Here is a 22,315-nt window from a genome sequence, read left to right as displayed (position 1 = left end):
TACACACAGACAGGACGCTTTCCCAATTGGTACCACAGCTCGTCCAGGACCACACGTTAATACAAAGCGCGACGTAATAATTGCTCACGGCTCAGGCAAGCTGCGGGGTAATTTGGTATTGCAGGGAAAAAAGCTATGCTCTCACCAGCGAGGAACCATCGGAGCAAAAGAGTAATGCCCGTTTCCAAAAACGCAAATACCATAGGACTATAAGAACAGACGAAGACTGACTATATGCTTGGGTATTCGCCTATAGATAAGGGTTATTTATCGGAGGCATCCCTGCTCCGGTAGGGCCTGCATGAACCTCGTGTGCATGCAGTCATACGTGTAACTTCAATGACCATTCATTTGACCGGCTTACTTACGCATTAAAGAAACACAGCAAGTCCCGACCTCACGGGACAGTGTGTTGTGTTGCACGCAAGACGAGAGCTGGCCAGACCTTGGGGTCGTCAAGGAAGCCATTCCAAATCCCGCCCTTAACGTTACTTTCATGCGCACAGGTGGGCCGCCCCGGTATCGAACGACTTTCGGCACTGCTAGAGGGATCTGCAGCTCGGGGTGCTACATTGTTGAATATTAGCCCTCGAACCAGAGCCAGCTTATTTTGTTGGCATGCTATTATGTCATCCGGCTGTATACCAGGCCCGGCATCATGAGCCCACCATACGTGCCCAAGTGTTGTCGATTGCCTACTTGAGGTTGATGCACCGAGAGAAATCCACGTCCGTGGCACTCGGCCTCCACCGATAATGTCGCGCATCGTCGTTTGGATCATGAGTCGCTCGCCGATCCCATCGCAGCGACGTGATAACGATGGCCATCGTCCGACCTCGGTCGGCATGTCGCCGGGCGCCTGCTTCTACGACTACAGACGAGAGCGCACATGGACGTGGGAAAGTGAAGGTGGGGGATTCTTCCCAACTCCCAACCGGGCCGGGGTACGACTACTACTACTTCGATGAGCAAGGACACACCGAACCGGGGCGTGCCCTCGTGTCTGGCCTGGCCAACAAGAAAAAGAGCCGATCAAACCCAGTCCGGTGCCCAGTAATAAAGTATGTATGCGAGTCGAAACCAGCTGCCGTGAGAGGCTGCCTCCGAGCCGCCAGCTCTTTTCTCTCTCGAATGGGGTCGGTCATATAAGATGCAGCATGCGTTGCCCAGATAGGCCAAGCGCCGGTAGACATTTTATTTTTCTGAACCTGGAATGCTCCAGCAGCGGCAAGGATGGCCCCTGCCTGTTGTGCGGTTTCCGATGAAGCTACGGAGGAAAGTAGGCTTTCCAACCAGACCCGTTGACCCGCTGTATCCTCTGCGGAGGTCGTCTCCAGCGCTCCAGGGCCAGAGGCCAAATTGCAAGGCCATGGCCCTCGGCCTTAAGTGCTAAAAGATTAATGGAGTACCGTAATGGATCAGGATGCTACTCGTCCTGATTATTCCTAGCTGCGGCGGTTACAGCTATCGGCTGGACGATCCGAGGACACAAAACGGGCTCTGCTGAAACGCACAAAATTGCACAAAAATTGCAACGCTGTCGTCTTCCAGGCGTGCTTACAGCACTGTAGCAAAGCACCAGAGCCTCCCGGGGCCCGAGATACTGGTTAAGAGTGTGGAGCCGAGGCTTGTCCCGGTCCCGTTGCTGTCCACTCTCCTTCGGCCAATCCCTCCCTCGTGAGTCAAGGAAGCATCAGCTGGCTCACCCTTGATGCCATGGAAGCATGTAGCAGTACTTCGGGGCAAGGTGCAGAACACTCCTTACAGTAGGTGAGTTGCAATTATTGTCAGGGTAGGGGGGAAAGCAGAGACGAGCGCCATTATACTTTGCGACTAATGCACAGGCAGTTCAACTGCTTTGTGCTAGGCCACGCTCTCCAATGCTCCTTCTCTTCCTCCCTTTTCCTATTTCCCCCTTCTGTTGGTTGCGATGACTCTGATCTCGAGCCTGGACGATAGGTGTCAAACTCGCATAAATCTGGCCCATTTCGTCCGTCAATGCGACATATTATAGTCCGTACTCTGCTAGCCATATGTAAGGCGCCACCGGCATCGCCTCTTCTGGGTGTGACAGATTCTCCTGACCAAAGTAACGAGCAGTTTGTCTCTTAGGCGGAGAGTGAGGACTAGTATCGTACGCACTAAGTATTCGCTATTTTAGCTCCTGAGCTACTTGGTTTCTAGCCAGCCTTACTGTACCACTACGGCAGTCGACACATACCGGCTGTTCGCAACCCAGACTGCAACATATACAAACCCCGTCTCCTTGGACCCTCCCGGCAGGACAGCTCCCGAGTAGTTGGGTCGCTATCCTCTCGCTCGACACTATACAAGGACTACCTAGGCCACGAATAGCATCGTTCCACTTGCACCAATCTAACGTGGCACCCGTCGACCCCATAAGCCCTTTTTGTGCGTTGATTCTGGAAGCGAATATAGCCCGTCCCTAAAACCGTAAGTCACATGAAGCCCATAATAACGAGGTCGGGGTTTAGGTTCCCAAGCCTGTACGAGCGCGCCATGTCTTGCCCTCGAACAGATATTGACACTACATGAACCAGGACTTCGGGCTACGATACACCAGACCAGACACCGAAGACCCTAGACTTCCAGATCAGCCATGGCGTCCGGTGGCAACCCACCGGCAGATGACCCTGGCGAGGGAGCCAGTCACTCGGCTCCTCATTTTGGCGAATCAAAGGATTTTCCTATGCCATCCGGCGTCGACCTAAAGCATTACGAATTCAGCTTCCAACAAAATCTTGACGCTGGGACGGGAAAATCAGTATTTATAGAAGCAGATGTGAGAACGCGAGCTTGAACACCATCTACTCTTGCATAGACGACGGAGCTAACTTGACTGGCACCACAGTCTCTTCCCCAGCAACGTGATCTGTAAGTATCTGGTATAAACACCAAAGTTGACCCGTAACTTACGGATGCTGCGCAGCGACTCCGAATCCGTCACTAGCAGCATAACGAACTATCGCATCGAAAATGGAAGAACCTACCACGCATACAAGGACGGCTGTAGGTTGACGGCCCACAAGCTCAGTCACTCACAAGGAGCAACTAACTGATTTGACCGCATCATAGCCTATCTTTATCCCAACGATATAGACGAGCAGGACCGCCAGCAGTTTGAGCACGTCATCCTCCAACATCTTATGGGCGGTAGGCTTTACTTCGCCCCGTGGTCACAGGAGCACCCGCCTCGCAGAATTCTTGACATTGGCACTGGCACGGGAATTTGGGCTGTGGAGATGGGCTTTGAGTACCCGACAGCGAAAGTGCTCGGCACCGATTTATCCGCCATTCAACCGACAGATGTGCCCCTGAACGTAGAGTTTTACGTTGAGGATACGTAAGTCGGGTTTTTTTTTTCATGGTTTTGTGTGGCGGCCTCAAGCTGTTCGCCAGTAGCCTTCGACCCCCGGATCCGTGGGCTTGGGAGAACCCTCTGCGGTTCCTCCGTCTTTTTCACAACGATACGGCCGCCCCCAAACTTGGTTTCATATTGCTAACTTCGAAAAGGCGCGACCCATGGCACTGGTACAGGCAAGAAGACCGTTTCGATTACATCCACACACGCATGACACTGGGATGCTGGGAAAATGTGAAGCACGACGTGGTCCAGAAGTCATTCGACCAGCTCGAGCCTGGTGGATGGTTCGAGGCACAGGACCTCCTCTCGACCATTTTGTGCGACGATGGGACCATGCCCGATGACAACCCGCTCAAACTGCATTTCGAAGATATCGAGGACGCCACAGCTTCCGAGGGCCGGCCGCTTCGCAGTGGCGACCATTGGAGGAAGGCGTGCGAAGAAGTCGGATTCGTCGACATAACGGAATACGTGTTCAAGCTCCCCATCAACGGCTGGCCACGTGAGCTGCGGTGGAAAGAGCTGGGTAAGATGTGGGAGGCAAACTTCTTGCACGGTATACAGGCTGTCACATACGGCCCGTTGGGGCGGATAAGGAACCTCACCAGGAACCAAATGGAGGTAGGACAACGCAGACTGCCCACGTTGCCTATTCTATTATTGTTCGGTGCCCGCTAATATCTGGCGCAGATGTTACTACTCGATGTCCGAAAGTCGATCTCCGATACGAGTGTACACTCCTACCAGAAGTTTTTCATCGTTTTGGGCCGCAAACCATACCCCGGCGAGGAGCGCCAGCCGCCTGCGCACGGTACGGAGGACACAGCAATGGCAGACTGCTGAACGAAACAATCAATAATGCCGACTAATTTCGCGGTGTCTCTTGACATGGTCTACCGGCTTCATTGAATGCATTGCGGCTATTGCGGGCTTCGTACTGGCGTTCAGGGGTACGAGTATTAAACGATACCCAGGCTCGGATTTGGAGAAAGCAACAAACGGAAAGAAAAGACAAGAGAAAAAAAAAAAAACCAGAAAACCAGATACGTGATAGGGTGCAAGCGAGCCTCACGATGCAATAATACTGACTTGTCTGTCCTCGGAGTACCAGAAAGCAATTTGTAGATGATGGAGTAATAAAAGGCAAGCTTGCCCATGGTGGCAATTTGGGTTATTCACTACTCGTCAATTAGATGCGGCCGACCGCTGCTAACGGCAGTGATAATGAATTCAACCTAAGCTAGTGTGGCATCTAGATTGCTGCATGACCTTGGTATCATCCTCAACAATGTTTCCTGGTGCTCCTCGGGCATACTTTCTACGTCCCTATGGGTTCTGATAATCATGGATCCCATATAGCGCGACGAAACACTAGATACATACTGCACATACTATCCCATGCATTCCAGTGCTCTCTTTCCCAGCCCCTTAGCCGACTCATCAGGCGTCACCAAATCCAGGGTAGCGGAGAATGCCCGTGGCTGATTCGTCCTGGGAACACGAATTTGGGGTCATGATAGAAATTTCAAGTAGCATGGTATATGCGAAGAACGGGGGGTATAGAGGGTCTCGGGAAAATTGGGATGTTTATCATGATGGGATAACCCACCGATAAGCCTTATACAAGATGGCCTTTTATCTGACGATATTTGGAGCTGCACGACGTATAGATGCGAGGCCACTCTAGAGCAGAGCGGATCGTTATCAAACGGTACCGGCATCTTTGCTCCACGCGCATGCGCATGTGCAGCTTCGAATCGTCCATCGCAAGATTGCTAGATGACGATATCTATCTCCGTACAATAGCGTATGGAGTCGTGGTGGTGACAAGTCAGATTGGCTAAATCAGGGTGTGTGCCCTTAGGGGTCCCCGGTGGACCTGGCGGCCTATGCGATCAAGCTGGATATTTGTTTATGATGCGATGCGGATGCCAATTCACCTGCAGACCTAACCTAGCATATCTTGATGCTGCAAAGCATACCTACATATATATACCTACATCATACACAACGCCGCATTCAACGGCCAACGGTGATTGGCGCTTGGTCAACATGGCCGAGGTGGAAACCTAAAAGAAACGCGAGCCGTTGGAATGGGTCAGCTCTTACAACCACCATTCCGGTCGCCGCGCCCTGCAACAACTTTCTTTTTGCACTGGACTTGCCCGTGGCTTGCGACGCAATATAGCCCTGGGCTGCTTGTCATTACACGATTCTACCTATTGGAGATGCACTGATCCGTTCGACCGCAAAACTAGGAAGACAAGCGCAGTTCTGTGCATGCGACGGCGCAAAAGCGGCTGAAGCAGGCTCAGCCTCCGGCAGCCGGCTTGGCGAAGCTGCTGGCTGCTGGCTGCTGCAGTTGGTTTTTTTTTGGTCCTGCACCGCAGTGTGCACAGCAGCAGCAGCCACAACCTACCTACATTGGGAGATGCGTCTAACCAACCAGGGAGAATTAAACGAGATTGAACCACCTTGCCGGGAGGCATTCGGCCCAATCGAGTCTGAATACGCACTCAGTTGCTTACATTAGGTAATATAGCAGGTGAGGTCGTCGGGGTAAGAAGAAGAAAAGCAAGCAAGCAAGCAAAACCCCCGACTGAGAAACCGGGATGCAGTGCGTATCGCCAGGTCGTAAATGAACTGGAATGGGATTTTGGCGCGTCACTAATCACGTCTCACATTAGCTATGGGACTATTGATGGATTGACTTGCTCTCCGGGAAAAATAAAGTGGACTTTTCCCCTTTCTCGAACGAGAAAGACGGCGATTTTGCTCGCTTTCTGCCCATCCTACACTACCATTTTCACCTTACCCGCCCTTGCTCTTGCTGGCTGCGCCTTGGTTGCTGGCCTGTCGCCTGCCTGTCCTGCTTGCTTGCTCGGCCTCTAAAGGTTAGGGGTTGGTCGGGGATGCATGGAAACTCGCGTCGAATACCTACCACTAAAAGAACCCCCTCCTGCCTAGCAATGTGCCATTTGATGTGATGTTTCTTCCTGTCGGAACAAGAAGTACGAGAACAATCAGAAAAACGTCGGATCAATTTGATCTCTGCTTGAATTGATTCATTCATTGACTCGAACACAAGGGACCGTTGACATTTCCCTCGCTTCATGGCTATTCTGCTCGTTAATACTTTCTCTTCTTCCTCATTCCTTTCACGGGCCGTCTTCTCTCGTTTGTATATATCGTTTTATTAGTTGCGTGTTTTTTTTATATCTTGGTTTGCAGGGCTACATACTTCTTCTGTGCCTTGTTTATTTCATATTTCGCTCCCGACGTCTGTTCGCTTCCCAAGTTCCAAGGCCCAAGATTAACTGGCTTGCACACACGCAACCTTCCGCTTTTGGCGCAACCGTTGGATCGACAAATACGATTGAATGCACAAGCACGCACCTCGAACAATCCTCGAAGCCTCCCTGAGAAACCCACCGTGTGACCAAGGTCGCGACACCCTCGCTGCTGTACGACGTTAGCCACATAAGCTTGATTCTGGAAAGATTCGACTGGCCACACAACCGCGCTCGCTCGTAGACATAGATTGACCACTTCTCCCCGGCTGCTTACTGCCTGCCCACGTCTCGGTGCCGCTCACGCCTCAGCGTTGCATTTGCGCTGGGCCGACCTCCCAGTCCTTTACCTCCGACGATATATAGCGCCCCATCGGGGGATCCATCCGAAACCGCATAACAACCAACCACCGAGAACCTCTTTCCTCGCCAAGTCCCCTACCCGTCGCCCTGCGTCGAGTCGCCGTGTGCCTTACTCGGGGCTTCAAACAACTGAGAGCCGGGCTGCCAGTCAATAACTTCCTACACCTACAATTCTGTAGACAAGAGCTGCTGCCACCGGGCTCGTACACGCACGCGCAACCATGGCGTCGCTGATAAGCAAGCGCCAACAGGCGCGCAATGAGAAGGCCTTGCAGGACCTGATGCACAGCGTGCCCGGCAACATGATGTGTGCCGATTGCGGCGCCCGAAATCCAGGTTGGGCCTCATGGAGTGTATGTTCATACTGTTCCAACCCTGTTCAAAGCCCCAGAACAGTGTAGCTCCTGAACTGTACTGACATGGACGTACTTTAGCTGGGCATCTTCCTCTGTATGCGATGCGCCTCGATCCATCGCAAGCTGGGAACGCATATCTCCAAGGTCAAGTCGCTGAGCATGGACGGATGGACAAACGATCAGGTTGATGTACGTGTTTTCCCTTCTCCCGCCCTGATGGCGCAAAAGCCAAAGCTGGGAACCACCCAGAGGAGGTGCGATTTGATGGTGCTGACCGTCTCGCGCAGAACATGAAGAAAGTCGGGAACGTGGCGTCCAACAAAATCTACAACCCCCAGAACAAGAAGCCCCCAGTACCGATCGACGCCGACGAAGCCGATTCCGCCATGGAGCGATTCATCCGGTCCAAGTACGCACAAGTTCCATCAGCAAATGCAGGAAGGACAGGAAGGAGTCGCAGCGTGGTATCAGACGAAGGGACACCTCCGCCGTTGCCCCCGAAGACAGGAAGCAAGTTCTTCAAGACGGGCTCGATATTCCGGTCCAGGAAAACGTCGGAAAGCCAACAGGGACCCCGGTCGCCGGTGTCAGATCTTCGCAATAAACCATCCAAGGTGTTCGGTGCCAGTGTTCAATCCGACAGCATAGATGACACAGCCCAAAAACTATCTCAGCTGCGGGAGATGGGCTTCGCCGACGACAAACGCAATGCCATGGTTCTCAAGGGTGTTAATGGTAACTTGGAGAAGACCATCGAGGCGTTGGTACGGCTGGGCGAAGGTGGAGGGGTTTCGCCTGGCCTTACCACGCCGCGCGCAGAGGCTTTCCCGCCGCAGACATCGCACTCCTTGGGGCCACCGCCCAGGACACCAACATCGCAGAGCATGTCGAGACTGAGCCCGGCGGCCAGCCCTGCGTCAAACAACCCGTGGGATATGCCACCGGCCCAACCCCAATCGTCACAATCGACGGGCACGCTCCCGAACAGGAACCCGTTCCTCTCGACCAACCCCTTTGGGATGCCTGCGCAGCAGGCTGAGTTCACCCTGAATCAGTCTCTGCAGAACCTCTCGTTAGCTCCGGCCCAGCAACCGCAACAGCTGTTCCCTCACCACACAGGGGGCCTTCCTGTTTCGCAGCCGGTTCAGCAACCTCTATATCAGCAGTCCATGACGCCTCCGATACCCCAGAACCAGAACTTCGCCTCTGTGTCTTTCAATAGCAACCAAACATACCCGCAGCCTGCCGCCCAGCCGGCGCAGAACAACTACAACCCCTTCCTCCAGGCGCCGGGGGCTCAGCAACAGCAGAATTTATCGTTGAATACTTCGAATGTGCAGAACCAGGGCGCGTATGGAAATAACCCCTTTGCGAGGTCACCTACCAGGATCACGTCCCCGACCTTGGGCCAGATCCCGGAACAGGCCCAGCAAAACTATTACGCGTCTCCGCAGTCTCTATATGGGAACAACCCCTTTTTGGCCATGAACCAGCCTGCCCAACAGATGCCATACGGCCAGCCCCAGCAGCAGCAGTTACAACAGCCGCAGCAACTCCCTCAACAGCAGCAACAGGGATTTGATCAGATGTTCTACCAGGCACATCAGCCCCAACAACCCCAACAGCAGCAAATGCCTCAAGCACGGCATGACAAGGCTTCCATCATGGCTCTCTACAACTACCCTTCTCTGGCACCCGCACCCACGCAGCAGCCACAGGAACAGGCTCCTCAAGCTGCAGCATTGGCTCCAGCCGCAGATCCCCAAGCTGCACCACAGCCGCAGCAGCAACCCCAGAGAAGCGTATCCACGCCTTTACCCGGCAACAAGAACCCCTTCCTTAACGGCTCGATGGGGCCTGCACCGACAGCCTCGGCCTACGCCCCGGCTGCCCCGAATCCCATATCCAGCGGCGGCGGCAGTGCACGAAGCCGGGAGTCGATGAATCTGGGTATGGAGATGTCCTGGAATAACGGACGACACAGCCCGGACGCCTTTGCCAGCCTGAGCTCCAGGACAGGGTGAAGTGGCCATAATAGCGTAATACGGGTGAGACTGTACATAGGAAAGATAAATGTACAATACTAATGTCGCATATAAAAGATGGCTGTTCCTGCTCGCATACTTGTTTTGGCCCTCGAGATGGGACCTCGCGCGAGCCACAGTAGACACTTGGCCCTTTTATTGGATGGGATCGGTTTTCGCTTAATCACGGCACGGGCATGTAGAGAATAGGAGCAAAGATATCTTTTAAAAAGAAACTCCAGATTTACTTAGAATTACCCCCTGTCCGGTGTTCTTTCTGCCACGATTCCTGGAACACAACTAATTTGTTTTGTTTCTTTTCTGTCTTTTCACTACCGATGCATCTCCTTGAGGCTGAACTCCTCCCACGGGACGCCCACGCCCAGCGCCGCGACGTCGTCGCCGTACCGCACCGCCCGGGCCCACCCCCGCAGCGCGGCCCGCCAGTAGCACATCTCGGCCGCGGGGCTGAAGTAGCCGCGGCCGTGGAACAGGGCCCGCTGCCGCCACGCAATGCCCTCGGCGGCGCGCGGGTGGGCCTCGAGCCAGGCCACGACACCCTCGAGGTCGCTCCAGTCGGGCGCCACGAAGACCATGTTGGGGCCTTGGTCGTCGTCGTCAACGCTGTCGTGGTAGCTGCGCGGCCACGCCTGTTTTACCCAGGGGGCGGGGTAGGGTGCTAGGCGCAGCTTCTCGTGGACGCCGTTGTCGTAGATCTTGGGGGTTCGGAGCTTGCGCTCGATCGTCGTCGTCGCCGCCGGCTTCGTACTGTCCGAGCTGCTCTTCTTCTCGCCGTCGCCGTCGACTGCGGCCGCCAGGGAGGGCAGGTCGTAGCTGAAGACAGGCCGCACCAGGTGCGTGAGGTGCTGCATCCAGGCCAACGGCGGCGTCAGGACGACCGAGGCGCACAGCTGGTGGAACTGGAAGCGGCCCGAGTAGGTGATGCCTTCGGTGTGCACGACGTAGCGGTGCCGACAAAAGTCCTCGACGGCGAGCGCGTTTCTGGCGTCGGCGCCGCCGTCGGTCCACCGCAGCGGCTCGATATCGGACCACGGTCGGCCGGCCGCCGTCCGCAGGAGCTCTTGCCGCATCCGGCCCGCGCGCACGTTATTGAAGTGTGCGGTGCCCCGCCAGACGGCGCGGGGGTCCTTGTCGTGCCAGGATAGCGGGGGAACGGGTAAGGCGGTGGTGTCGTTCCCGTTCTCGTTCCCGTCTTCGAGGTCCCGGATCGCCGCCGCCGCGCGCGGGAAGGAGCCGATGAACGGGAGCGGCCATGACCAGAAGCTAAAGTGCGGCATGGGGAAGTAGCCCCGACTGGGCTTGTTGAGCGCCGGGTCCGCCGGTCGCGAGTACGAGAAGCTCGTCTCGGCCGGCTCGTCGCGGTAGTTGAGGGCGAAGACGGTATCGGGAACCTCGGACGGATGCGGCGCGGTCAGGAGCGCCGCCGCGATCTGGTGCAAGCTGGCCGAGCGGTGCTGGAGCATCTCCTCGGAGAGATCGGCGCGCCTGGTGGACTGGAGGATGTAGAGCTATGCATGATTTTCTTGGCGTCAGTAGGAGTGTAGTCCCCTGAGATATCCACTGCCTCGCTTCGGCATCATTTGTATTGATTTCCTGCCAACCATGCTCGGGGTCATTGTATACCCACTCTGCATACTCTTAGAAATTTAGCAATCTACCTTTCCGTCCTTTATCCTCGCAAGGAGCGGCCCCAGCTCGCTGGTCTTGGTCAGCGTGAAGGGCCCCTTGGCCACCGCATCGTCAATCTCCTTGGTAATCCCAGGGAACGTGTCGGCGCACTGTTGTGAGGTCATGAGGCGGTTGTTCAGCAGCTCCGGCGGCAGCTGTTCCCGTTGAGGGGGCTTCTTTGCGCTGCCGCTGGGTATATCATTGAACTCGACCGTGGCCGCGAGGGATGAGCCCGAGGTCTGGTCTGGGTGTAGCAAGAACATGTACCATACCAGCAGCGCGAGGCCAATGAAGGCTACACTTCGCAGTCTTGTGAACTGCTTTTTGCTGATCGTCAGCCTCTGCCTTCCCATTGCGGACGAAGATCTCTCATTGCTAGGCGATCGGCTTCTTTTCATTCTCATAGAAGTATATTCCATATTCTTTTTGTTCGAGACGCCGAGAAAACCCAGGACCAAGATCCAGCCATGATTAAAATATCTTGGTATGTAGGTGGGGGCGTGGTTGCTGTCGCCGAGTGCGTCTTCGGGGGTTGAGCCTCCGCACCGACCGGGAGGACTATGTATGCTACTGTACAAACATTTTGGCGTCCGTCAATGTCATTAAACCGACCTGGTACTTAAATCTCAGGAGCACTCGTCCCCGTCTGTTCTTCACGGAGGGTGAGGAACACTGTAATGGCTTAGCCCACTTCCAGGTCGCCCATTCAGATATCGCCAATGCTTTGGTTCGTTGAGCCGGGCAATAAATAGAACGAGACACAAGCACCGTCTGACAGCGGCACGGTAATGGGGTTCGCTAACGGTTTGCGGGGTGCAGGCCTATTGGCACGCACAGATGAGTGAGTGTGTAAGTAGGTACTTAGATATATAGTTGATGCGTATTAATTACCCCGCCAATCAAGTAACATGACCTAGAATTTGAGGTTCTGTACCATCTGCGCGTCCAACGGGCACCGAAGCGAAAGCTTTCGGCAATCGATGCTGATACTGTATTGTGTGTTAGCCTGCAGCTTGGCTGCCGGTTGCTGACAAGGACTGAAAAGGGTAACCAAGTCCGCAAGCTACTTGCCCTTTAACCACCCCAATTGCAACACGTTCACACCGCTTGCCTTATATCCGCTTGCACATATACCAGTAGAAACGCTAGGTATTTCCTCTTAGCGCTAAATTCTACGCCTTGTCACGACGAGGTGTCACTTTTCTGGGTGCGGCGGTATGTGGTACGTATAATGATATGATGACGCGCAAGAGAATATATCGATGCCCACCCGGATTATGGGGGCCTGCCAAGTCATGCTTTTCGGCATGTGGTATATCCGGAGCAGAAGATCGTCGCCGTTTGGTATTGGCCGGACCGACGGATCGTGTGATTGTAAGTGTTACTACTGCGCAACACTGCAGGAACCATACATCAATCACCAGACTGCTAGTAGTTGACGCGGCGGAATGGTTTCCGCTCCAACTCGACGGGCTCCATTAGTCCCACAGGAACGCTCTTCGGACGAACATCGAGCATCGGCTTTTACATCCACTACATGTCGGTCCTCCTGGGGTTTGAGGGTGATAAGCGGTATATCCGGCGTGATGTGCGTCTGACTGAGATTGCTACCAACCATCCATTATCCCTTAGCTGTCCCTGGCAGAGCGTTGGTGTCCCGTTCAAGCCACAAACTTGCCAGTTTGGATTGCGCGACCCTTTTGATGTTTGCAACTTTGGCAATACCTTGAGATTGCAACAAGAAACCATGGAGGCATCGAGCGCAGATAGGGGTTTCTTTCAAACCTTGCCGGTCCTGAGAAACCAGATTCAGGATGACCCGACATGCGAGCGGGTGCTCAGTTGTAAGCTGCGTTTTACCCACCACGCGCAAGGTCCGCTTTCGATGCCCATGATTACTGATCATTGACCAGTCTTCCTGCCTCAGAAAATACTCGAGCAGGTTAGCAGTGAGATCGAGCAGCTAGGCGAGGAGGTCCTCCAGCCTCACATCTTTGACTGCATAACGGATGCCGAGAAGAATTTGCCCTATATACGAGGCGGCGGAAAGAACGCCTTCGGACAACCTGTCAGTTCCGAGCTGGTAGTATCTGAAGGCTGGAAGACCCTTCAGAGTCTAGGTTTTGTGAAGGGGTAAATTGAGTCAGCTGCAGCGCATCTTCTAGGCATGTCTAATGAAAACTCTTAGCTTTTCCGCTCAAGGCTACGAAGATGGTCTCGGCCAGTACACCAGGGTGGTCCAGTATATGAGGTGTCTCCTTTGGGAGTCATCAAGCGCCATGACATCCTGTCCGATAGCAATGCAGGACGGTGCCGCCAGACTACTGCAACTGCAGCTCGCCGGTGATAGGCTTTCGCCTGTTGAGAGAAAGGTGTTTCAAAATGCACTGGATCATCTCAATTCCCGTGACCCAAAGCGTGGATGGACCAGCGGGCAGTGGATGACGGAGAGAACCGGCGGCAGTGATGTTTCCAGGACAGAAACAATCGCCACATACTCGCCTATTCCAGAGGGCGCATCGTTGTGCGACCCTGCTGAAGGCATTCCGCTTGGTCCGTGGAGTATATCCGGATTCAAATGGTTCGCGAGTGCGGCGGACAGCAATATGACCATATTGCTCGCCAAAACCCCGAAAGGCCTAAGCGCATTCTATGCACCCCTGCGTCGCTTTAACCCAACACTGCTCAAGAACGCCTCGGGGGACAAGGGAACAACCGAGCTTAACGGCGTAATCATCTCACGACTGAAGAATAAGATGGGGACCAAGCCTCTTCCTTCGGCAGAACTCGTACTCAACGGCACGAGAGGGTGGCTGATAGGAGAAGAAGGACGGGGCATACAAACCATCTCGACGATTCTCACCATAACCCGAGTTCGCACCACAATCGGTGCCATGGGCTACTTGGGTCGAGGACTGGCCATTGTCCGTGCCTTCACCAAGGACCGAGAGGTCGGTGCAGGTAGAGGAGCCCGTGTTAGGCTGTCCGACAACGCTTTGCATCTGCAGGCCCTAAGCAATATGACCGTAGAGTACCATGGCATGATGCTGCTAACCTTTTATAGCTCATACGTCATGGGCCTGGAAGAGCATGCAGGCCAGGACCAAGCCCCTCCACCAGCTGCAGCCGCGAGAATTGCTCCCCAGAAGGAGTCGGTAATCCCTCTTCTTCGAGTACTGACACCGGTCCTGAAGGCGTACTGCACGAAGCAGTGTATTCCGCTGCTCTATGCATGCATGGAAAGCATGGGTGGCGTTGGATATCTCGAAAACTCGGAAACGGAGTATCTCAACATCGCGCGGCTTTTCCGCGATGCCTGCGTCCTCAACATCTGGGAGGGGACAACCGACGTCCTGAGCACCGATCTCATTCGTGCTCTGCAGCACCCTCAGCACGGGAAAGCTAGCATGGCGGCGCTAGATACACTGATCAACCAGGCAGCAGGAGGCGAAGACAAGATCATATCGAGATGGAGAGCACTGAAGCAGACGGTGGAAGCCACAGTCCACGCGGATCTTCTCAGCCAGGCAAGAGACGTGTTGTGGTCCATCGCCGAAATTCTTCAGGCAGGTCTTTTCTGCGTCGAAGCCGAGGTATATCCGGATCAGAGAACGCAGGAAATGTGCCGCCGTTACCTATCCAAGAAATTTCTCAAGGAGAAATCCGGTGTGCCTGAAACTAGAGACGCGAGAGCAGTGTTGAGGATCAATCAGGAGATTGTGTTCGGTTCCCAGGCGTGGTCGCTGCCCGGCATATTGAGCTCCAAAATGTAGTAGTAGTTGGTGGCAGCTTGGGGCACGAAGAGAGCCTTCCTTAGATGCAGCGATTACTCAAGACGATGCAGTGAAAAAGAGCGACAACTTCATTCATACCTTAGCCTTAATCAGTTGTGTCTAGTTGAGTTATGAGAATCAGTCAGACGCTCCAGATTTCGTTTGATGCATGCTTGATCTGATACCTTAATCGAGAAAGGGGATCCGTGCCAGCGACAAAAGCGGGGCGCATTCACTACCTCTCGTACTTTTCCTCTGAAAGTGGGCACTTAACCAAACCACTACACTAGTAACTACGAGTACCTATTATCGGGTGTTTCGCTCGCCGAGAGAAGAAGAAGAAGAAGAAGGGAACAAAAGGGAAAGGGAGGCTTGCAGTCTACTGCCTCTCGTGATCTATCGATCGGTTTCTTCTCCTTCTGTCTAGCAACCTTGGACTCAGAAATGTGCCACTAAGTTATGGCTTCAAGAACGCCACACCAGGCACCACCACCACCAGCTTCAAATGAAGCCATCGCCCATGATGACGACCCCCCGCCTCCATATACAGTTCTAGAGTCATCTGAAACCGCCGCTCTGCTCGGTCCCAATGGAGGCGGCGGCGGCAATCCGGAGGAGGAGGCGGGCCACGACGCCGCCCTTCTGTCCCGGCACCCGTCAGGCCGAAGAGGAAGAAGAAGGAGGCTCCTGCCGCTCTCCAACCTCATGACCGTCGTCCTGGCCAGCATCCTAGGCTCCTTCCTGGCCACCTGTCCCATCCCCCGACAACACGTCCCTCAGCTGCCGCGCCTGGCCCTCATGACCCTCTGCGCCTCCCTCGTGACCCTGCTCTCCCCCGGCCTGAGCATCCGCTGCTGCTGCTGCTGCCGCGGCCGCCGTCGCCGTCGCCGGGGCGGCCCCGCCGAGAAGCCCATCGTCGCGCGCCGCCTGATCGTCGCGTACCTGGGGCTCTACCTGGCATCCTACGCCCTGTTCGGCCTGGCCGAGGAGGTCGGGTTCGAGACGAGCTCCGTGGGCGCCGTCGTCTTCGGCCACCGCACCGCCGCCGTAGGGCTGCAACCGGGCTACGTCGCGCGCGCCGTCATGGTGGTCGTGGGCTTCGCGCTGCAGCGGGCGTCGGGCCTCTTCTCGACCTGGCGCGTCCTGGCCACGTACCTGCTCCTGCTGGCGTGGGTGTACGCCGATGCCCCGATCACGATTCTCAGTCTGGCAACAGGACGGAAACACTGGTGATACGGCCAAACAGAGATCTTTTGTCTTGCGTGTCTCAGTGCGGGCTTTCAAGTCGTCCCAGACGATTGACATTGTATTATTGCAACATGTGCCTTTTGAGTTCGATATGCGCCATCGATGTTGTGGATTGGGCTCTACGTACATACCCTTACTTGCCGGGTAGGTATTTATGAATAGACATGGAAAGGGGTGATCAGGCAAATATGAATACATGTCCGAGGGGAGCATGTGCGAGATAGCATATGGTGTTCCTGTTTACCTTTCGAACCGACGGCGTGTAATATGATCGCATCAAAGTCGCAAGGTCCGTCCAACACTTTCAGATTAGGGATATGAATACGTTTTTGTCCACCACCACTACCCCCCTTATTACCATTACCTGATTATGCATCGTCAAGGGGATGCTCTCAGAATCATGTGGAAGAGTAACCCTCTCCAGCTTCTCCAAAAAGCCCGCGAACAGTACCATTCCATCTCGCCCTAGTCGTTACGAGCATGCAACAATCCATGCTCCTACTCCATCCTTGTACTGAGAGGCTGATCCGACACCCGCTTGTAGGAAAGAGAGTGAAAATTGATTCACGCTGCTGGCCAGCCAGCTAATCTTCCTGTCTCCGCCATAATCGGCCGGCAAGCCATTACAATCAAACGTGCCAAATATTGGCGTGGTTCCTGGGTAGACTTGCTGTAGTGCCGAGTTGTTCCAAGAAATAGTCCCAGCGCCGTCTGTCAGAGAGAAGACCATACCGGAACCTGAAAGCATCTCTTGTTCCGAGCCACTGAAGTCGAAACATGGATAGCCCGCCGGCAGAGTGCTGCAGATCGGTAACCTGAACTGCAATGCACACATCTTCCCTACGGCCGGGACGAACGAACTGGGTATCTTGTACTGGAACATGGTGCTATTCGTGGGTGTTATTGATGCATTTGCAGATGTATCAGATATACCGTCCTGCGAAGGAAATCCGATTAGGACTGGGGCGATCGACGGGGCCGAATCTGCTACTGAGCATGAAGCGGAAGTAGCTGTGGACGTGCTAGATGTGCTCGACGGCACCAGGGTCGTTCTTGAGACAGCAAGGGTCGTAGTGTTGACCACGCTCGATGGTGTGGGCGCTACTGTTGCTGAGCTCGAAAGGGTAGTTGTGTTCGACGAGCCTTGTACCTGATGTGCCTTTGCACTAGGAGTGCTGGCCATACCAAGGATCGTTGTCTTAGTGGTTGTTCTTATGGCAGCCGGTGCCGAGACTGGTTGATCCCTCGGGGCAAAGCACCCCGAAGTCTGGTCTATTGCAAGCAAGGCGACTTCCAGGCAATTTGAGGTCGCTACCTTTGACGAGGAGTAAACCATACGGCCATTGTTGTCGCTGGGTCCAGTAGAGCACGCAATGAAGGCAGCATTACCACTGTCGTAGGTAAGCAAACCATTCGACGTGTCCGAACCATGCTCCAATCCAAAATGCGAAGGGACAATTGCACCAGGACGGCACTTGAATTGGTGCCCAGGTTCTTCCATTGAACACGGATGTCCATGTGGATCAGATATGGTACCAGTGGACTCGTCAATGCAGAGTGTCACTGGCTGGGAGGCTCCTCCAAGCACAAGATCGCCAGTCTGTGTTTCTCGGAGTGTTTCTCTGAGCGTGCCGTTTCTCACTAAATTGAAGCAACAGCGCGACGAAGCTTGCTGTGGTTGCATCATGGCAGCCACGCTCATCGGAAGAGCCAGAATTGGTGACGGCTTCATGATGGACAGGTTTCCGGCAGAAGTAACAAGGGATAAGATAGATGACGTAGGATTGCGAGAGTGATTGCCCCAACAGGCGACGACAGGAAATTGATCGGCATATAAGTCGTTTTGTCGAACAATTGCAAACCCAGCTGAGGAGGCTGGACATGTGTGAGAGCTACCGAGTGGAACTAAGAAAACACAAGAAGGCTGCGAGATGAGCAGAAATGAAAGAAAGATACGCAAATGAGGTTGGGGAGGCTTAAGAAGAAGAAGAAGATACGTTCGGTGACGGAAATGATTCAACTTCTCGGGTGAACGGTTGACGGCGGAATGCTGCCCAGGAGGCGTGCTTGCTGAAGGTAAGACAAGTGGAAGGGAGGGGCTGGGTGACCGAATACCGACTGATTTAAAACATTTCAACCGACTTCAAATCATTGCCACAGCTTAACATGGATTGATGGAGAGATTGAGGGTGTCAAAAATGGAAAGACCAAGCGACATTTCAGACCGTGCCTAGGGAAATGAAGGAAGGTGCGATCATCAATGTTCAACCACTTATTGCACCGTTGCACACATCTAGATTCGCAACACACGAGACAGGACATCATTCGAAAGGGGGGATTACACATCGACGCCTGCGTGCACCCAATAATGCGAACAATTCGTTTCATAGAAACAAACATCTGGAAACTACGTCACACAGTCACCTATCACCTCAATGAAGGTAACGAATTGCCTGCAAACTGTTTATTGCCTACAATTCTCGTAGTATTCCCAGTCTCCTGAGTACAACATAGAACAACTGCGTTGCGTATCACACACCAGAAGACTGTTGAGCCTGACGAAGTATTGGAAGGACCTTGTGCTACCTCCAAACCATGTCATCAACGGGCACAAATCGTGTAATGTATCATGGATTAAGTGTTTGCGAGCTTCAACCGACGGGTTTCTTCTGCTCGCTATCTGCTGCATCCTGAGATGTGGGTATCATAACATAAACATCATAACATGAAATCATGAATCATAGCTCGTCCGTGTCATCATCGTCCAAAAGCCAGATGGACGTGCTTGGCAATGCCCTATTTGGGGCCACTGAAGGCATTGCCTTCTTGATCTGGGTGCTGCTGTCCGGAGATGGCATCTTTACTTGATCCTTCTCAACAGGACCGCTGGGCAGCAAAGTACCCTGGCCAGCTTGTCGCAGGGCTTTGTTCTGTTCCATTCTGGCCCTCGCATCTTCCAGAAATTCTTTGTCTGTCTCCTCCTCCTTTGATTTGGCATTATCATGCGGGTTGAGATGGTCAAGGCGTTTCTTGTAAAAGGTGTCCAAGCAGTTGCGACGCTGTTCTTGGCTCATACTCTCCACGGCTAGGGCGAAATCCGTCGCATTGGGGAAGTCAAACATCTTCGCCATCGTGCAGAACTGTCGCTGCTGGACGTCCTCGGGGGGATTGTACCGAAAGTTGATCGATGCGGTGCCCACACCCTCATCTTCGCTGTCGAAAACGGCGCGACCAATAGGGTCTAGGTCCTGGTTGCCCTCTAGCTGTGCGTGGCGAGATAGGCGGTCCTCGATTTTCGAAGATCCTACCACTTCCGAGTTCTCGTGGGTGTATTCGACACCAGCAGATGCGAGAATGGCCTGGATGGCATCGCTCTTTCGTTTGGACGTTGCCACTATGGTGGACCCGGGGCGCTTAGCCTTGTCATCCTTCGTCAGCATGGCTGCCAATTGACTCAACCCTCCATTTCCGTCGTCAGCATCTTCCTCCCGCTTGATGGCCTGGGTGTCGTCGTCCTCGACCGCCTTCTCCATATCAATATCCACCAGATTTACCCCGGCTTTTGCCTCGGCTATATTGGTTTTGTTGACAATCTCCCGCAGTACGATCTGATCGCCATGGAAAGCCAGCAAATTGCTGAGGCCGAAAATCTCGCCCTTGCGCTCCTTATCTTGCTGGACCCCCTTGAAGTAACGTCGTTCATTCGATGCGTTATAACCGATATTTGCCTGCTGTTGCTTGTATATCTGCCGAGCGTAGGTAATCTCTTCAATGGTACCCGCAGAGATTAATCGGTACACATCCACATCCCGAACTTGACCTATTCGATATGCGCGATCTTGGGCCTGGAGATCATAGGCCGGATTCCAGTGGGGATCCATGATGACCACTTTGTTGGCCGAAGTGATGTTGAGACCAACGCCTCCAGCTTTGGTGGATATGAGAAATACGAACTGGTTCGGATCCGAATTGAAATCATCAACGGTCTGTTGGCGTTCCTCGTAGCTGAGGGAGCCATCAAGGTAACTGACACTGTAGGACGTAGTGCTGAATAGATGCTGGAGGATCCTGAGCAGTCGAACGCTGTGAGAAAAGACGAGGACTTTGTTGCTACTCCCATGCCAGAAATTTAGCAACTTCTTCAGCACAACCCATTTCCCGCAGTATTTTGGGTCTGCCAGGCTGAGGAGTGAGTCGCGATTATTGTACAGACTGCGCCAATTGTCGGGGGCCGCAGCCTGAAGGTACTTGAGGTCCCGCTTCTGCTTGGCGCTTGCTTCGGTATGTTGGGGGATCAGCAGAGTAAGATGGTTAGATAACTTCTGCAACGACATGACGATAGGAAACACCAATGCTTTCCAAGTGTCCCCGTGCTCATTAACCACGTGACAGCAGAAGCCGCGTTTGTTGCCCGAGCCGCACTCGCATACTTCGTGGGCCGTCTTCACGAACTCAACCAGGGGGCTAGTCACGAGACTTTCGTAAGCTTGCCGTTGAATCTCGGACAATGGACAGAAAACGACCTTGTCACTTTTCTTCGGTAGTTGGTCGGCGATCAGGCTTTTCATACGTCGCAGAAAGAACCGGGGCAGAAGGTTCTCTTTGAGCATTCGAGCCGTCCTCCTGCCAGCGCTCAATTGTTGTTTCGTCGCATCGTGGGACTGCCCAATAGTGAGGGGCTTGCATATGGTCTGTTTCCATTCCCCCATGGTGCCCAGAACGCCCGGATTTGTCCAGTTGAGGAGAGTCCAAAGTTCCTCGTATCTATTCTGTATGGCAGTACCCGTCAAACCGATGCGGCACAACGCGTTGACCTCGTTCATTGCACGAGTGACCTCGGCCTTGCCGTCTTTGATTGAGTGGCATTCGTCAGCCACTACTGCATCCCAAGGTACCGAGTTCACCTGGTCACGGTTGTTTTTGTAAGTAGTGTACGTCGTGATCATGATTTCAATTCTGCCGGCTCGGGCACTGTTGAGAACGTCATCCTTGCCGGTTCCATGGTAGAGATCCGTACTCCACCAATCCCAACGATTCAGCTCGTTCTTCCAATTCTGAGTCAAGGAGCCAGGGCAGATGATCAGCGTACGAGGATACCAACGTTCGGTGGTCCGTCGGAACTTGCGCATTCTCTTGGCATCTCTTATATCGCCAGTCTTGCCATAGGCCGCAGTGAGAAACGCGGCAACTTGCACCGTCTTCCCCAGTCCCATATCATCACCAAGGATACCTCCTTTCTGGTAGACGAAAAGCTCATGCAGGAACTCTACTCCTTCGATCTGATAGTCGCGCAAGTACTGCGCAATCGACGCAGGAATCACTCCGAGGGTGCCTTTGATCTGGATATCTTTGTAGCCCCGACATGCTTGCACACCACTCAATGGATCGAACTGGGGCTTCTCCTCCAGGTTTCCCAGCTCTTCGTCTTCAGAAAACTGCAAATCGCTGTAATCGGGCGCCAGACGCAAACCTGCTTCCTTGAGGGCCTCACAATCCCGGTCAAAGTTCCGTCTTCGAGATTGCAGGTACTGAGGCAGTGACTCTTCAGGTAGAATGTCCTCTAGGTCTGGCGAGTTCGCCTGTTTTCGTTGTGATTTTCCCTTCCCTGGCTCTTTGCGCGCTGCGGCAGTTGCAGCTGTACCCTTACCCTTGGGTATGCGCGAGGCTTTTCCCTTCTGCCGTTTTCGCCTTTGGAAGGCCTCGAAGGTCATGTCATCTTCATCGTCCGTCCAGTCGACCTTATCAAGTATTTCACCTTCAATTTTTCGCTTCTCTAGCTGGGATGGATCGTGCGAGAAGGCGGGTGCAGAATCATGGTCTGATTCCGAAGCTGTGGTGAAATCATCCGAGATTTCAATGGCATTCAAATTGTCCGCCATGGTTTGGTGGTAGAATGCTGCGGTTTGGATTCTCAAGTCGAAGCATGATACATGGGAGAACTGAGGTTGGTCCTCATCACAAAGGTTTGTTTAAATGCAGCCGCGGTTGGATCGCGCTGTCACGTGAGTCTGCCTAAAGACATTGTACTAAGTGCCTAAGGTGTGGGCAGTGTCTGCTATCCAACATTCTTCCGGGCTGCGATTCAATATTGTTTCCACCGACATGCATCTCGGCCATGTTGTTATCTCAGACATTATTGCGTGCCCCTTCTCAATCGAGGCTCAAACGAGAAAAGGTACCAAAAGTA

General features: G+C 53.7%; 7 protein-coding genes across 7 annotated transcripts; 4 read left to right on the top strand and 3 right to left on the bottom strand.

Moving 5' to 3' along the window:
• Nucleotides 1-2,620: 2,620 nt before the first annotated feature.
• PG985_007050 (uncharacterized protein) lies at nt 2,621-4,228 on the top strand (the record flags this gene model as incomplete). The annotated part of the gene is made up of 6 exons (XM_066826819.1): nt 2,621-2,803; nt 2,873-2,895; nt 2,951-3,030; nt 3,097-3,364; nt 3,535-4,006; nt 4,076-4,228. 6 exons carry the CDS (start codon nt 2,621-2,623, stop codon nt 4,226-4,228), a joined length of 1,179 nt encoding a protein of 392 aa, XP_066684494.1.
• A 3,031-nt stretch (nt 4,229-7,259) lies between these two features.
• Nucleotides 7,260-9,418, top strand: PG985_007049 (uncharacterized protein; the record flags this gene model as incomplete). The annotated part of the gene is made up of 3 exons (XM_066826818.1): nt 7,260-7,391; nt 7,473-7,583; nt 7,682-9,418. 3 exons carry the CDS (start codon nt 7,260-7,262, stop codon nt 9,416-9,418), a joined length of 1,980 nt encoding a protein of 659 aa, XP_066684493.1.
• A 332-nt stretch (nt 9,419-9,750) lies between these two features.
• PG985_007048 (uncharacterized protein) lies at nt 9,751-11,460 on the bottom strand (the record flags this gene model as incomplete). Its single annotated transcript, XM_066826817.1, has 2 exons — nt 9,751-10,947; nt 11,098-11,460. 2 exons carry the CDS (start codon nt 11,458-11,460, stop codon nt 9,751-9,753), a joined length of 1,560 nt encoding a protein of 519 aa, XP_066684492.1.
• A 1,394-nt stretch (nt 11,461-12,854) lies between these two features.
• On the top strand, nt 12,855-14,880 carry PG985_007047 (uncharacterized protein; the record flags this gene model as incomplete). Its single annotated transcript, XM_066826816.1, has 3 exons — nt 12,855-12,951; nt 13,021-13,240; nt 13,296-14,880. 3 exons carry the CDS (start codon nt 12,855-12,857, stop codon nt 14,878-14,880), a joined length of 1,902 nt encoding a protein of 633 aa, XP_066684491.1.
• A 459-nt stretch (nt 14,881-15,339) lies between these two features.
• On the top strand, nt 15,340-16,113 carry PG985_007046 (uncharacterized protein; the record flags this gene model as incomplete). Its single annotated transcript, XM_066826815.1, has 1 exon — nt 15,340-16,113. The coding sequence occupies one exon, from the start codon at nt 15,340-15,342 to the stop codon at nt 16,111-16,113; it is 774 nt and encodes a 257-aa protein (XP_066684490.1).
• A 487-nt stretch (nt 16,114-16,600) lies between these two features.
• Nucleotides 16,601-17,860, bottom strand: PG985_007045 (uncharacterized protein; the record flags this gene model as incomplete). The annotated part of the gene is made up of 1 exon (XM_066826814.1): nt 16,601-17,860. One exon carries the CDS (start codon nt 17,858-17,860, stop codon nt 16,601-16,603), a length of 1,260 nt encoding a protein of 419 aa, XP_066684489.1.
• Nucleotides 17,861-18,866: 1,006 nt separating this feature from the next.
• On the bottom strand, nt 18,867-22,007 carry PG985_007044 (SNF2 superfamily RAD26-like protein; the record flags this gene model as incomplete). Its single annotated transcript, XM_066826813.1, has 1 exon — nt 18,867-22,007. One exon carries the CDS (start codon nt 22,005-22,007, stop codon nt 18,867-18,869), a length of 3,141 nt encoding a protein of 1,046 aa, XP_066684488.1.
• Nucleotides 22,008-22,315: the final 308 nt, after the last annotated feature.

Source organism: Apiospora marii, assembly GCF_038362585.1.
Source record: "Apiospora marii strain CBS 49790 chromosome Unknown utg000004l_segment0_segment1, whole genome shotgun sequence".
Classification (NCBI taxonomy): Eukaryota; Fungi; Ascomycota; class Sordariomycetes; order Amphisphaeriales; family Apiosporaceae; genus Apiospora; species Apiospora marii.
The sequence above is the reverse complement of the archived record's forward strand: the minus strand, read 5'-3'. Positions and strand labels throughout refer to the sequence as shown.